The sequence below is a fragment of the Ceratotherium simum genome, chromosome 26, assembly GCF_057802395.1.
Source record: "Ceratotherium simum simum isolate JZ-2026a chromosome 26, ASM5780239v1, whole genome shotgun sequence".
NCBI lineage: Eukaryota > Metazoa > Chordata > Mammalia > Perissodactyla > Rhinocerotidae > Ceratotherium > Ceratotherium simum.
In genome coordinates, this window is record NC_141925.1 from 39777905 (window position 1) to 39791568 (window position 13664).

Consider the following 13664-nt stretch of genomic DNA (forward strand, 5'->3'; position numbering starts at 1 on the left):
TCCACAGCCCACGTAACCATCCAGGGGACTTTGCATTTTGCTTGTTTAGTGTCTGTTTCGCCTCACCTCCTAGAACATCAGTTTCATGAGACCTGCTTACAGGGGGTCTTGTGAACCAGTGATAAACAGGAACTGGCAGAGGGATACACAGGAAGGATTTGGTGAGTGAACGAATGGAAGGAAGGGGGCGCAGGCCGGCGGGGAGGGAGACCCCAGTTTGTGGCATGATTCCCAGTGATGTCTGTACTTCCTCATTTGCTCCCAATTGAACGGTGGGAACAGACTCCGTTCAGAAGAGTTTTAAACTAGGACTGTCTTCTCAAGTATTTTTCACTGGCTTCTAGTTGCCTCTTTATCAAAAAGCCTTGTTTTTGAAAGCTAATATCTAGGGGCCGGCCCCGTGGCTTAGCGGTTAAGTGCGCGCGTTCCACTACTGGCAGCCCGGGGTTCGGATCTCGGGCGCGCACCTGTGCACCGCTTGTCCAGCCATGCTGAGGCGGCGTCCCACATACAGCAACTAGAAGGATGTGCAACTATGACGTACAACTATCTGCTGGGTACTTGGGGAGAAAAAGGGGAACAAAAGGAGGAGGATTGGCAATAGATGTTAGCTCAGGGCCGGTCTTCCTCAGCAAAAAGAGAGGAGGATTGGCATGATGTTAGCTCAGGGCTGATCTTCCTCACAAAAAAAAAAAAAAAAGCTAATTATCTAAATGATCAGGTACAATAAAAAGACCTCTTTAGCTCTTAAAAATAAAAAGGCAGAAAATAGACTTTATTCCAAAAGAGATTTTTAAAAGATATGTTTAAAGAAAAAGACAAGTTAACATTACTAACTCAAATGTTTTTCACAAATTCCGAATCCTTCTTCAAGGCTGGCTCTCCAGTCAAGCCTCTGCAGGATGTGTTCCGAGTCCTCAGCCCACAAGAATTTGGCCTCAATCTTCTTCCTGTGGGGGCTTCTCAACTTTTCCAAGCCAGGCAGTGAGAATGGTTACAAGGCTGGTGACAGCCATGGGCCCAGGGGGTACTGGGCTGGCGTCCACTGGCATTTCCAGGGAGAACCCCAGTCCAGGATTTCTGCGTGTCCCAGCAGTGACCTGGCCATGGACAGCTGGCAGGAAATGGCTGAGAGGGCAGGGGGATCTGAATGAAAACCCCAGACCGAAGCCAGCCTGGCTCCCTCAGTTAGGCTGGGGCTTGCCCTGATGCCCACACACAGCCTGCCCAGACGCCAACCGAGAGCTCTGCTGTGGTCAGAGGGGGCCACAAGAAGCCCTCCTGAGCACTAAATTCCATCCAGTCACCTTTGAAGATCAAATAAAATGGCATGTTGTGAGAGCTAAGCTTTCCTAAGACCAGTTTCTGGGGCGAGATGTGACACCAGAAGCTGCCACAGGTTCCCTGGGAAGAGCTCAGACGTGTGAATTAGCCTCACCCTGCCAGGGTCACAGAGCCCTGGGACTCATCTCGCTGGAGTTCAACCTGCTAAAGGCAGCTGTCTGGTTCTGAATTTAGCAGGTCTCATCCTTAGCTGGAGAAGGCACCAAGTCCCAGGACTTCTAACATATACCTGCTGAGGGCTTTAGGAGACAGCGTCACACTTTACGAAGGACCTGATCCTCTCTGACCCCCATCAAGAGCCCTGGCTGGCTGCCTCTGCTACACAGTCCAAGTGGTTCTGAGGCCAGGGCCGGGCTCGAGTGGGTCAGGTAGGAGATTCAGATGAACGACTTGGCCAGAGTCACCATGTGATCCACACCACACGCCACATCCACGGGCTCCCCAGGCATCGTCACCTGAAAAACAAGACCCAGCACACCATGAGGGGAAATGGCGGGCTGGGAGGCAGACAGGCTCGGAGGCCCAACTGGGCCTGATCCTGGCTGTGCCTCTTGGTAGATGACTCACCCTCTCTGACTTGGGTCCCTCCCCTGGGAATGGGCATGCTTACACCTACCCTGCAGGTCTGCTGGGACGAGTCAATGCCACCACCATGGAAAGGGCCATCCCAACTCCCCACCCCGTCAACAGCAGACATGACTGTTCACACCCACCACTCTGAGGGGCCGCTCTGGGCTCGAGCACAGACCCTGAGTGCACCGTCCTGGAACGTGCACATCCCACAGAGCCTACTCCCCTCTGTGTGTGACCCTGCCAGAGTCAACACCTGCTCTCGAGCCAGCTGTTCAGCGACCTCCTACAGTTTAAGAAAGAAGTTTATCCTCCTTTAATTCTGAAATGAGCCTTTTTGTCTAATTGCATCCTCTCTCTATGAAAATCCTTATTTTTCACTTTGGTGGCTGTGATAAGGCACTCTAAATACTGATCGTCCTGCTTTCTTTTAAATGCACTGTAAAACATTCCTCCACACGGGCCTCAGTAAACAGCTCCTGGCACGCCAGCTTTTTTATTTCAAATCTTCCCCTCTTGGGAGCTTCTCTGGGCCTCGGGGCACCCGGCCTGCAGCTTGCTCGTTTGAGGCCCCGGAGGGCCTTTGTTTCTCTGCTCCATGTGCCCGCGGACAGCCTCTGACGAGGCCTCTTACTGGGCACTGTGGGACTGCAACCCTTGGTCAGGCTGTCCTCACCTTGGTCAGGCTGCTCACTCACAGCCCCAGGAAGGAGCTCAGGGCAGGGAGCCTACAGCCTGAGAAGCTGGTGCTGGGCCCTCGCTCTGGCTCCTCACCACTACACGGTCTCTCCTGATGCCCTGGCAGAGGGTGCGCTGGGACAGGAGGAGGGAAGCCGGGCCCTGGGAGAGGGAGCAGTGCCCAGGGACCTGGTCCCGGCCCAGCTGCCCACTGGGCGCTGCTGCCACATCAGGTGAGTCTGCTGGGTGGGCACACCCTCTCGCCCGTCCGTCCAGCCTTACCCTCCATGGGAAATACTGGTCTTCCAGGCGACCAATTCCCAGGCACCCTCGGATGTTCTTGCCCCACACAAACAGCTCTCCTTTGTCTGCATAGAAAGGAAAAAGGTGGCTTGGTTAGGCTAGGCCAGGGGCAAGTCACCAAGAAGAGGAAGGGTCACGAGAACGGGCTTTCTAGAACCAGGTACAAACAGAGCCCAATGTTAAACTTCAGTTTCTACCAGGCAATAATGCTTCCTTTTGAGGGGAAAAGTATATTATCACCAAAACCAAGACATGTCCAAGCCCAGAATGACGCTGTGTCCGTCACATGGAGATGAGCACATGCACAGAGCTGGAGGCCCAGGAGGCTCCTGCACACAGCCCGCTCTGCTCGCCCCTTATGCACACCCCTCACCCACAGTCATGGCCCACCAAACCCTGCCCTCCACAACTCCAGAAGTCTGAGCACCTTCCAGTCCTGGTCACACCCTGATAGAATGAGAAATAGGACTACTGTCATTCTTTGTCTGGGTTTCCACATCTAGGGACCATTTGGTCAAGTGACACATGGTGACTCTGGGCACCTCTTTGGGCCGGGTCGATGTCTGTGTGCTGGGAGCTGGGACAGGACAGTGAGTGAACACCCACGGTTCCTGTCCTCATGGGCCTAGAGCTAGTCAAACAGCTAGAAACAAACAAATGATCAAACCAATACATATGTTTACAAACTGTAAAAAGTGCCAGGAGGGAGAACAGACTGCTATAGAGGATAGTCTAGCAGATCGAATCTAGACCAGGCTCTAGGAATGCCAACCTCCAGGACAGGACCCCAGACCTGGTGGGGCAGCTTCCCACTACCCAGCCTTCAGTCCAGACTTCTGTCCACATCAGCTTTGGGCACTCCTCGGCACAGAGACCCCATTTCACCACCTCCTATCTGGGAAGTAGAAGTAGAAAACAAGACATGAAGAAGTCAGGGCTAAAATAATCTGGGCTGATTAAATAAGGAATTCCTTTGTTACAAGCCGTCAGAGCCCCTCTGGTCGGCCCATACCCCAGGTGCTCCACCATCAGATTTTACATGTTTAACAGAATAATTCAGTCTGGCCCCTAATGTTAGTAGCCCTCAGGGTAAACCAACCAACTCCAGCTCCCAGCTGGCCATATGTAAATGCTGGGCACACAGACAGGGGAGAAACCCAAGCTCTGATGCTCCCTCTACCGAGGACAGTCACTGGCACTTGGAGGGTGGCTGTGGGGTCTTGGGGGACATCTCGATAGGGATTTCATTTCAGTGTGACCCAAAATGGCCACATGGCATGACAGTAAACAGAACAGTCTACTCTAGTTGAACACTTCGTATGGATTTCCAAGGATGTGACTCTGCACAGTTTAAGCCTTAGAACATTCTGGAAAATAGATCATGGATACCTTCAGAATGAGTCCATAATGACTCGGGGTTTTTTTGGTTTTTTTGCTCAGGAAGATTCGCCCTGAGCTAACACCTGTGCCAATCTTCCTCTATTTTGTATGTGGGTCATCGCCACAGCATGGCTGCCGACAAGTGGTGTAGAAACGCACCCCGGAACCAAACCTGGGCCACCAAAGCAGAGCACACCAAACTTAACCACTAGGTCACCAGGCCAGCCCCATTACTCTTATTTTTTAAATCCAAATAGCTTTAAAAGACTCTCATGCCCTGGAGTCATTAGCAAATGGAAGTGCTGACTCTGCTTGACGGTGCTGAGGGATTCTCCTCCGGTTATCACTGCGACCGCGGGTGCTGTATACACAGTCACACCCCCACCTCCACCACAGTCCACATCACAGCCTGTGTGCCTTAAGGACCCAAGATCTGAACTTCAGACAATAACTGAATGGTAGTCAGGACTCTGGTTCAGAGGGTGGGCTCTGGAACAGTCCTCAGGATAGGATGGGGCCAGAGAACACAAACGTAGATGACCCAAACTGACCGTCCCAGCCAGATGTTTAAGAAGAAAACAGTTACTCACCAAGAGTCAAAAAGATCTTTTAACTGCAAGGAAATAGCGAATTTACTTGAGGATCACAAAATGAAATTAATTTAGTTCAGTCTTACTATTCTGGTCAACTAAAGAGCAGCAAGTTGAACCAACGGTCACTGTGGTAGAATAAGAGATGCAACAAGAAAAGCACACACTCGAGAGGTCGGTAGGTACCTGGGTATTTGATGGCTTTGTAATTGGGTAAACCTTTGAAAAAAGCTCTGTTTCAGCCTTCCCTTTGATGGTTCTCTCCCCAACACTTTGGAGAAATCAGGCAGATTTCCCTCCACAAAACCCCGGGACAGTCTGACAAACCTGCTTCCTGCCATCCCACGTTCCTGGGTGGGGTCAGGGCTTGGGCTTGGCCAGGAGCAAGATGAGCCCCATACGTTCATTTCCTAATGAACTTCTGGAGTCTGCTGGCTTCCTCCAGCACCCCAACATTCTCGAGGGTCCCCTCTCCCACCACCAACTGGCGTCCTCTTGAGAAAATTCACTTTCACGTTAGCCCAAGCACAAACCAAATGAAGCAAAAACAAAACAGGATAAAAAAAGACACACGTTACACAACCTCAAGCCAAACGATGCCTGGATTAGCCGCTCTCTGTAATTATCCACACAGGTCACTACTGCACTGGATGGATGGAAACTGAGAGCTGCCCACGGCTTGAGGTGAACCTGAGAGGGTGAAGCTCTGCCCGTCTTTGGGGCCACACTTTGGGGCTTGGTCACTCACTGGTAAGGGCAGCAAAGTGGCTGAGTCCACAGCGAATGCGGGAAACCTGGACTTCTGGGTTGAACTCCGTCAAGCCGAAGAGAGTGGGTGGAATCATTTCTGGAAGAGCAGTTTCCACTAGGTTTGGTCCTTTCCCAAGAATCCCATAGCCCCAGACAAAGACATGTCCGTCTCCTACACGACAGTAAAAACAGCGGTCAGTAAATCAAACCAAGTGCAGCCTCCCTCACAAGGAATTCAAACTGCACCACCAAGATGCATTAGATTCACAGGATTGTTTCTTTTCCTTGCTTGGCAAGAACATGCTGACAGATATTTAAAATAATCAGTTTCTTTTCTTCTCTTTCAAATTCTTGCCTGTGGAGTGTGTCTAGCCAGCTAACCAATCTCAGAATACAAACTTCCCACATCTGGAGGGCAACCTGGACAGGCCCAGTCCACAAATCACCCAGAAACCCCCTGTGAACACACGAGAGCCTGAGAAGGGCAGTTTTCCCCCTACTAACAGCTCTAAGTTTCACACTGACCAGGAGAGCAAACCAAGTATCACCAATTTCTGGCCAGATGCCAAAAACTCTCAGAAATGATGTTTATGGTTATAAAACGTTGAATATTCATCAGTGGTGCCAGACGTTTAATCCCTGGGACGTGGATCTCAGTATCCAAACCCTAAGGCTCTTCTCCCTCTGCCTCTGTTTCTTGGCGCAGCTTCTCTGGAGAAGGCAGGGCTGGCGTCTTGGGCCCAGGCTACGGGAGCGAAAGAAGGTAGCTCCTTCTCCACTCCAGCAGTTTGCTACAGAATTACTGAGCTCTGGGCTGGCTATTTGTCTATAAATCACAGCTATTATCTTTCTATCAAGAATGTCACCCTCACCCTCTACTAACTGAACTCAGTCTAACTAGTTCTTCCCACAGCCACGTTCCCTCCCTCAGGCTGAGTTCTGCCACCTGTGAATCCAACGGACACCGACCCTTCCCCATCGACTCCCCCTATAGCTTCCCAATGGCCTGCCTGCCAAGAGAGTCTCACCATTTAATACAGCACAGCCTGTGCCACCACACGCAGCTTGCTTCACCTTCCCCACTCCTGAGAAGGGTAAGCACCGGGGGACGTTCACCTGAATCAAAGGAAGGGTCCATACTGTTAGGAAGACAAACCAGCAAGGCAGAGGTCAGCCAAAATTAACATCAAATTACTCTGTGCTGACAGCAATGAGGGCAGGACAGGCTCTCTGACAGTGAGCCTCAGGGAGCCTGATGTAGTGCGGGGGCAGCAGCAGTCAGGAGGCTTCATTCTATCCCACGGTCTGAGGGATGAGTAGGAGTGAGGAGGTGGGGGGGGAGAGAAGGATATTCCATGTAGGGGAGACGGCACCTGCACAGGGAGGGAGGGGCCCTGGCCCACTGAGGGAGTTTAAACAAGGGCCGAGTGGATGAAGCCAGGGGACGAGGGGGAATATTTGCAAGACGCCAGTGGGGAGCAGGGAGGGCAGGTCATGCAGGATGCTGTAGACCACGGAAGGGTCTGGTCTTTATTCTAAGCACAACGGGGAGCCAGTAAGGGTTCTACGTAGGGGAGGGACGTGATTTCTAGAGGGGAACGTGAGTGGACGTGGCCAACAGTGGAGAAGGAGCAGGTGAGGGACGAGCAGGAGTTTACTTCTGGACCCACTGAACTCGCAGTGCCTAGAGACAGCCAAGGGCAAACGTCAAGTGGCACTGAGAGATGTCTGCACCTCCGAAGAGCAGGCTGGGCCCGACCTGCCAGCTGGAGAGTCCTGAGCACACACATGGTGACTGCAGCCGCGGTGAGGGTGAGACCCTCTGAAGGAGAAGGCAGAGGAAAGGAGGCGAACACAGTCCCGCCACGGGGACCTCCGACATGGGAGGGCCTGGCCCAGGAGGAGAGCCAGGAAATGAGCCCAGAAGGAACGAGAAAGGAAGAGAGCCCTCGGAGAGCCCAGTCACAGGGGCGAAAGGAAGAGTGTTCTTCACAAAGATGGTCACCACGTCACGGCCAATGTCAAATGCCGCTGAGAGGTCAAGAAAGGGAAAGACTGGACAATGGTCTCCAGGTTCTTTATTATTGTCTTCAGCAACATGGAGGTCACCGTAACCCTAGCAAGAGCCACTCAGCAAACTGATAAGGGTGGAAGCTGAGGGGAACGGACAGAGGAATGAGAAGGAGACGAGGAAATGGGGACAGTAAGTCAATGCAGCTCCTGAGAAGTTGGACCTAGAAGGGGAGGCAGGAGGTGAAGCGAAGGGGTGGGAGGTGGGGGAATGGGAGGATGTGGAGGGGTCCATACAGGGACCTCTTAAGAGGGAAGACACTTGCGTCAGGTGGAAAGATGGATGGCGAGGGACGAGTAGAGAGGGAGAGGCTGAAGTTGTGGGGAAGGCGGCCCAGCAGATGGAGTAAGGCTTCTGAGGAATGGGGGGAGATGGGATCCAGGGCACAGAGAGAAGCATCAGCTTCAGCAGGAAGAGACACACCTCCTCCATGGCTATAAAGGGAAGGGACCCAGGGCGGGGACAGGTACAGGCAAGTGTGCAGGAGTCCGAGTGGGAAACTGAGGGCTTTCTCAGCTGACGGCATCTGTTCCCTCTATGAAACAGGAGGCAGGTTCTTCTGCTGAAAGTGAGAGATGAGAGGGTAAGGGGTCTGGAGGTTGAAGTGCGGCCAACTTAGCTTTCCAGCAGGATTTGATCTTGGTGCCTCTGCTGAGGAATAACTTTGGAAAGACAGATTTTAAGTGTTTCAGTGACAGCCATGAATCTTTATAGAGTCACTTTCAAATAAAGACAGCAGGACAATAACTGTCCCTAAGTTGACTCAAAAGGAATAAAGGGGTTTATTGATCCAAACAATGTATGCCTACATGAAGCGAGGCTGTTAGAGCTGGGGCATGGCCTCTGCTGCCTGGCTCGCAGAGAGCTTCTTTACCTAACTGTGCTCTAGCCAAGAGCCATTCGAAACGCACCACTGTTGTCACTGACAGGGTGAGGCTCAGGCCACAGTCAAGATCATGGTTGTGGCGGGCTACTTCTAAGATGGCCCCCAGTGATCCCCGTCTCCTGCTGTTCATACCCACGTGTAATCCCCACCCTTGTGTGGGGGCTGAACCTAGTGACCTGCTTCTCATGAGCAGAAAGCCAGCAAAAGTGAAGGGAGGTCACTGCCAAGATTAAATGACAGAACACTGGCTTCTGTCTCGCTGGCACTCTCTCTTGCCCTCTCATTTGCTTGCTCTGATGGAGCCAGCTGCCATGTTGTGAGCTGCCACATGGAGAAGGGTATGTGGCAAGGAACCAAGGAAGGCTTGGCCAACAACCATTAGCTGGCCATCTGCCAGTGAGGACCTGGGGCCCCAGTGCAACAGTCCACATAGACCTGCATCCTGCCAACAACCACCAGTGTGGTCCTGGAAGCAGAGCCTTCCCAGTGGAACCCTAAGATGACTGCAGCCTTTGAGAGACTCAGAGCCAAAGACCCAGATAGGTGCCCCCCACCCCCCAGATTCCTGATCTACAGAAACTGAGATGATAAATATTTGTTGTTTGAAGCCACTAAGTTTGCGGGCATTTGTTATACGGTAGATGACATGACACTGGATCTGTCCCCCACAGGAAGGCCCTGGGAGAGTTCTGCAGGCCTTGGTGTCAGGAGGAGCAGTACTTCTCCTGAACACTTTATTTGCTATTTATCTTATAGAAACAATGGATCATTTAAGTGATGATGATGATCGTTTTCTTCTTTGCTTTGGCTACTAGGAAGCTCAGAGCCAAATCTGCACCCACTTCTAGCCACTGCACCAGTTTTTCATCTTATTAGCTGACCTTTAGTTTCTCTGTGTGCAGATCTCTTTATCTGTTCATATATATTTAAATCCCTTCTGGATGTCGTCAGAGTTTGATCACATTAATGAATGTAGTATGTTTTTTAAATAGTCCTTATCTTTTAGAGATACATACTGAAACTTTCATGGATGGAAATATGATATCTAGGATTTGCTTCAAAATAATCCAGGGCAGAGAAATGGAAGTATAGATGTAAGAAAATTGGCCATTAGGGGTTTGGGGTTTTTATGAGTGGAGGGAAATGAAAATGTTCTGGAATTAGATAGTTATGATGGCTGCACAACCCTGTGACTATACGAAAAGCCACTAAATTATACTCTCAAAAATGGTGAATTATCTCTCTTTTAATATCGGGCCATTAGTTGGTAATTGTTGAACATGGGTGATGGGTACATAGAGACTAATTATGCAATGAGCTCTTTCTGTTTATATTTGAAATTTTCCTTAATAAAACGTTTAAAATCCTACTGTATTGTACTGATGGTGGCTCGCTTTGGTGACAAGGAGGGGCAAAGACAAGGAGAGGCCACAGGCAGGGTCTGTAGGGCTGCCAGTGTTCTCCTGCCTGATCTGGATGGGGTCACACAGGGGTCCTCTTCGAGCTGCACACTTACAGTCTGTGTGCTTTGGGGGCATATATGTGACAATGCAACAAAAAGCACAGTGTGACATCACAGGAACTTATGTAAACAGCCTCGTATGCCTTTTAGAACAAGACAGGGTAAAGACAGATCTAAAATACTGCTCTACACCAGGACTACCTCATCGAAGTATTGATAATGATGGTTTTTGAATCTAAGCTTTCCTTCCAGGTTCCAATGAGATCGCCAAGAACTTGGTACCTTGAAGAGGCCTTCTTACAATAGGTGAGGCCTAAACAGCACTTTATACACCACACTTTGGTGAAGAATCTGTTATAAATGTCCTTCACACTTTCTATTTCCAAACCTCCCAGCCCCGCGCTGTAAGTGACCTCATACCTGTGTGGAGTCAGTGACAGAGGCCAGCTGCAGGTACTCAGAGTTTCCCCAACCAAAGAGGCCTCCGTCGGCAGACACAGCCAGGCAACAGTCACCGTAGGTGGTGACCTGGACAACGTTCACCCCGGCAAGGTCTCCACCCAGCATGGTGGGCACACTGGTGATACTGTAGTGACCCAGACCTAACACAATGGAAAATACTTTTAATTATTGATTCTTTTAGCAAACACTTAGGTAGACTTGCTATGTGCCAAACACAGTTTTGAACACTTTACAAAGATCAACTCAGAAATCCTAATCTGCTCCTCTGCACGCTCTACAACTTCCTTGTCCACGTTCTCTCAGCGGAGGAAAAAGACACTATTGTAATTGGTATTACTTTAAAACCCTGGGAATTTTCTAGTTCTGATTCAAGTGAGAAAACTTTTCAATGAAACACTACTATACAATGAACCTATTAGAGCTTGCGTTTATTACAATGAGCAATTTCTAAAGTATTGTTGGGCTTGCTAGAAAGTAAAGGAAATCTCTAAGAGCCCATCCCATCCCGACCCCCCAGGCCATTCCCAAAACACAGGACACTGAGACAGGGAAATTGGCATGGCAACCAGTAAAGAGAGGAAAACACAGGGTTTCCCCAAAGGATGAATGTCACCATCAGCACTGCGATGGAGGGTGACCCCTGGGCAGCAGAGCCAGGCAGAACACTGACCACAGACTCCTGCTTACACCAGGCCTCCTCAAAGGGGCCCAGAGCACTGTCAGACCTCAGCACCCTAGGCAACAGGCAAAAGCAAATCCACATCCTCTCTGGGGGAAAGCACCTCCAATGTAGGCCCTTAGAGTTTCCACAAAGTAAATTCAATAAAATGTGAGTTCACAGTCAAAACCTACTACACACATAAGGAAAGATGCCAGTACGAGTGAGAGTAAACAGAACCAACAACAACCGATTTCCACCCTCCAGACTTCAGGCACTGGAATTATGATGCACAAAATAAGAGATACCTCTGTGTCCAAGGTTTAAAGAAACAAAAGCAGGAATAAGAGACTATCGAAAATGGCCAGGTAAATCTGAAAATGAAGCAATTAGAAACAAAAAAATATAGTTAAAATTAAAAACTCAAATGGATGGACAAAAAGACAAGCTACAATCTGGGAGAAGATACGTGCAACACTATAACTGATAAAGAATACAGATACAGGATACAAAACAACTCCCAAAAATCAGTAAGAAAAAGACAACTCAACAAAAAGGGGCAAAGACACCGTTTGAGAGAAAAAACAAGACTGACGAATAAACATATAAAAAGATGGTCCCTCTCAAGTAGTAATTAGGAAAATGCAAATTCAAATCTCAACAAGAGACTATTTCACACCCACTAGACAGGAAAATACTTATAATGGGACAACTCCAAGCCTCAGCCAGGATGTCAAAAAACACCCTGCTGCTATTGGGGGTTACCTATTAACAACTATTTTGGGAAACAATCATTTGAATACATATGTATACCCTGTAACCCACTTCCACTCATAGACTCGTCACTAGAACTCCTAGAACTCTGGACCACACGCACAAGGAGATGTACAGATGGTCACAGAAGCACTGCTTGTTATATAACAAAAAGCTGTAAACCATCCAAATATCTATCAACAGAGAAGTGAATAAATTGAGGTATATTCCATGGTAGAATATCATGCAGCTATAAAAATGAATGAACTGCATTCAGCAAAGAAGCAAGATACAAAATCAACACACAAATCTCAACTGCATTTCTATACACTAACAACGAACAATCCACAAAAGGAAATTAAGAAAACAATCCTATTTACAGTAGCACCCAGCAGAAGAAAATACTTAGGAATTAACTTAACCAAAAAGGTGAAAGACTTATACAACAAAAACCACAAAACATTACCGAAAGAAACTAAAGAAGACATAAATAGATGGAAAGACATCTAATGTTCATGTACTGCATGATTTAATATTGCTAAGACAATACTATTCAAAGTCATCTACAGATTCACTGTAATCCCTATCAAAATCCCAACAGTGTTTTTCACAGAAATAGAAATATTCATCCTAAAATTCATAGGGAATTCCAAAGGACCCTAGCCAACTGACCTGGAAGAAGAACAAAATTGGAGGATTCACACTTCCTGATTTCAAAACTTACTACAAAGCTACAGTAATCAAAACAGTGTGGTACTGGCATAAAGATAGACACATAAACCATTGGAATAGAATAGTCAGAAATAAACCATCCCATATACGATTAAATGATTTTTGACAAGAGTCCCCAGACCACTCAATGGGGAAAGGACAGGCTGTTCAACAAATGGTGCTGGGAAAACTGGATATCCACATGCAAAAGAATAAAGTTAGACCCTTAGCTAACACCACATACAAAATCAACTCCAAATGAATCAAAGACCTAAACATAAGAGCTAGAACTATAAAGCTCTTAGAAAAAAACAGAGCAAAAGCTTAATGACATGGGATTTAACATTGATTTCTTGAATATGACCCCAATGGCACAGGCAACAAAAGAAAAAATAGACAAACTGGACTCATGAAAATTAAAACCTGTTATGCATCAAAAGACACTATCAACAAAGTAAAAAGACAACCCACAGAATGGGAGAAAGTATTTGCAAATTATATACCTGATAAGGGATTAACAACCAGAATATATAGAGAACTCCTAAAACTTTACAAAAAAAAAAAAAAAACTGATTAAAAACCAGGCAAATGACTTGAATAGACATTTCTCCAAAGAAGATATACAAATGGCCAATAAGCACATGAAAAGATGCTCAACATCACTAATCATTAAGGAAATGCAAATCAAAACCACAAGGAGATACCACTTCACAACCATTAGGATGGCTCCTATCAAAAACAAAACAGAAAATAACAAGTGTTAGTGAGGATGTGGAGAAATTAGAACTTCATACATTGCTGGTGATAATGTAAAATGGTGCAGTCGCTGGGGAAAACAGTACGGCAGTTCCTCAAAAAGTTGAAAGTAGAATTACCATACGATCCAGCTATTCTACTTCTGTGTATATACCCAAAAGAATATTTGTAGGGTCTCAAAGAGATATTTGTACAGCCATGTTCGTAGCAGCACTATTCCAACAGCTAAAAGGGGAAGCAACCCAAGTGTTCATCAACAGATGAATGGATAAGCGAAGTGTGTTCTATAC

The 13664-nt window shown here is 48.0% G+C and overlaps 1 protein-coding gene across 3 annotated transcripts in view; it reads right to left on the bottom strand.

Moving 5' to 3' along the window:
- Positions 1–747: 747 nt before the first annotated feature.
- The window catches only part of RCC1L (RCC1 like), a 33340-nt gene continuing 20423 nt past the window's right edge, over positions 748–13664 (bottom strand). The window contains exons 7-11 of one of the 3 annotated variants that reach the window (XM_004442838.3): positions 10455–10636; positions 6644–6731; positions 5614–5787; positions 2875–2960; positions 748–1799 (exon numbers count right to left, since the gene is read on the bottom strand). In XM_004442838.3, the coding sequence (XP_004442895.1) occupies positions 1722–1799; positions 2875–2960; positions 5614–5787; positions 6644–6731; positions 10455–10636 (608 nt within the window). In that variant the 3' untranslated portion in view covers positions 748–1721. The remainder of the gene's footprint in view (positions 1800–2874; positions 2961–5613; positions 5788–6643; positions 6732–10454; positions 10637–13664) is intronic. The other 2 variants (XM_087417601.1, XM_087417602.1) reach the window with 2 other exon arrangements.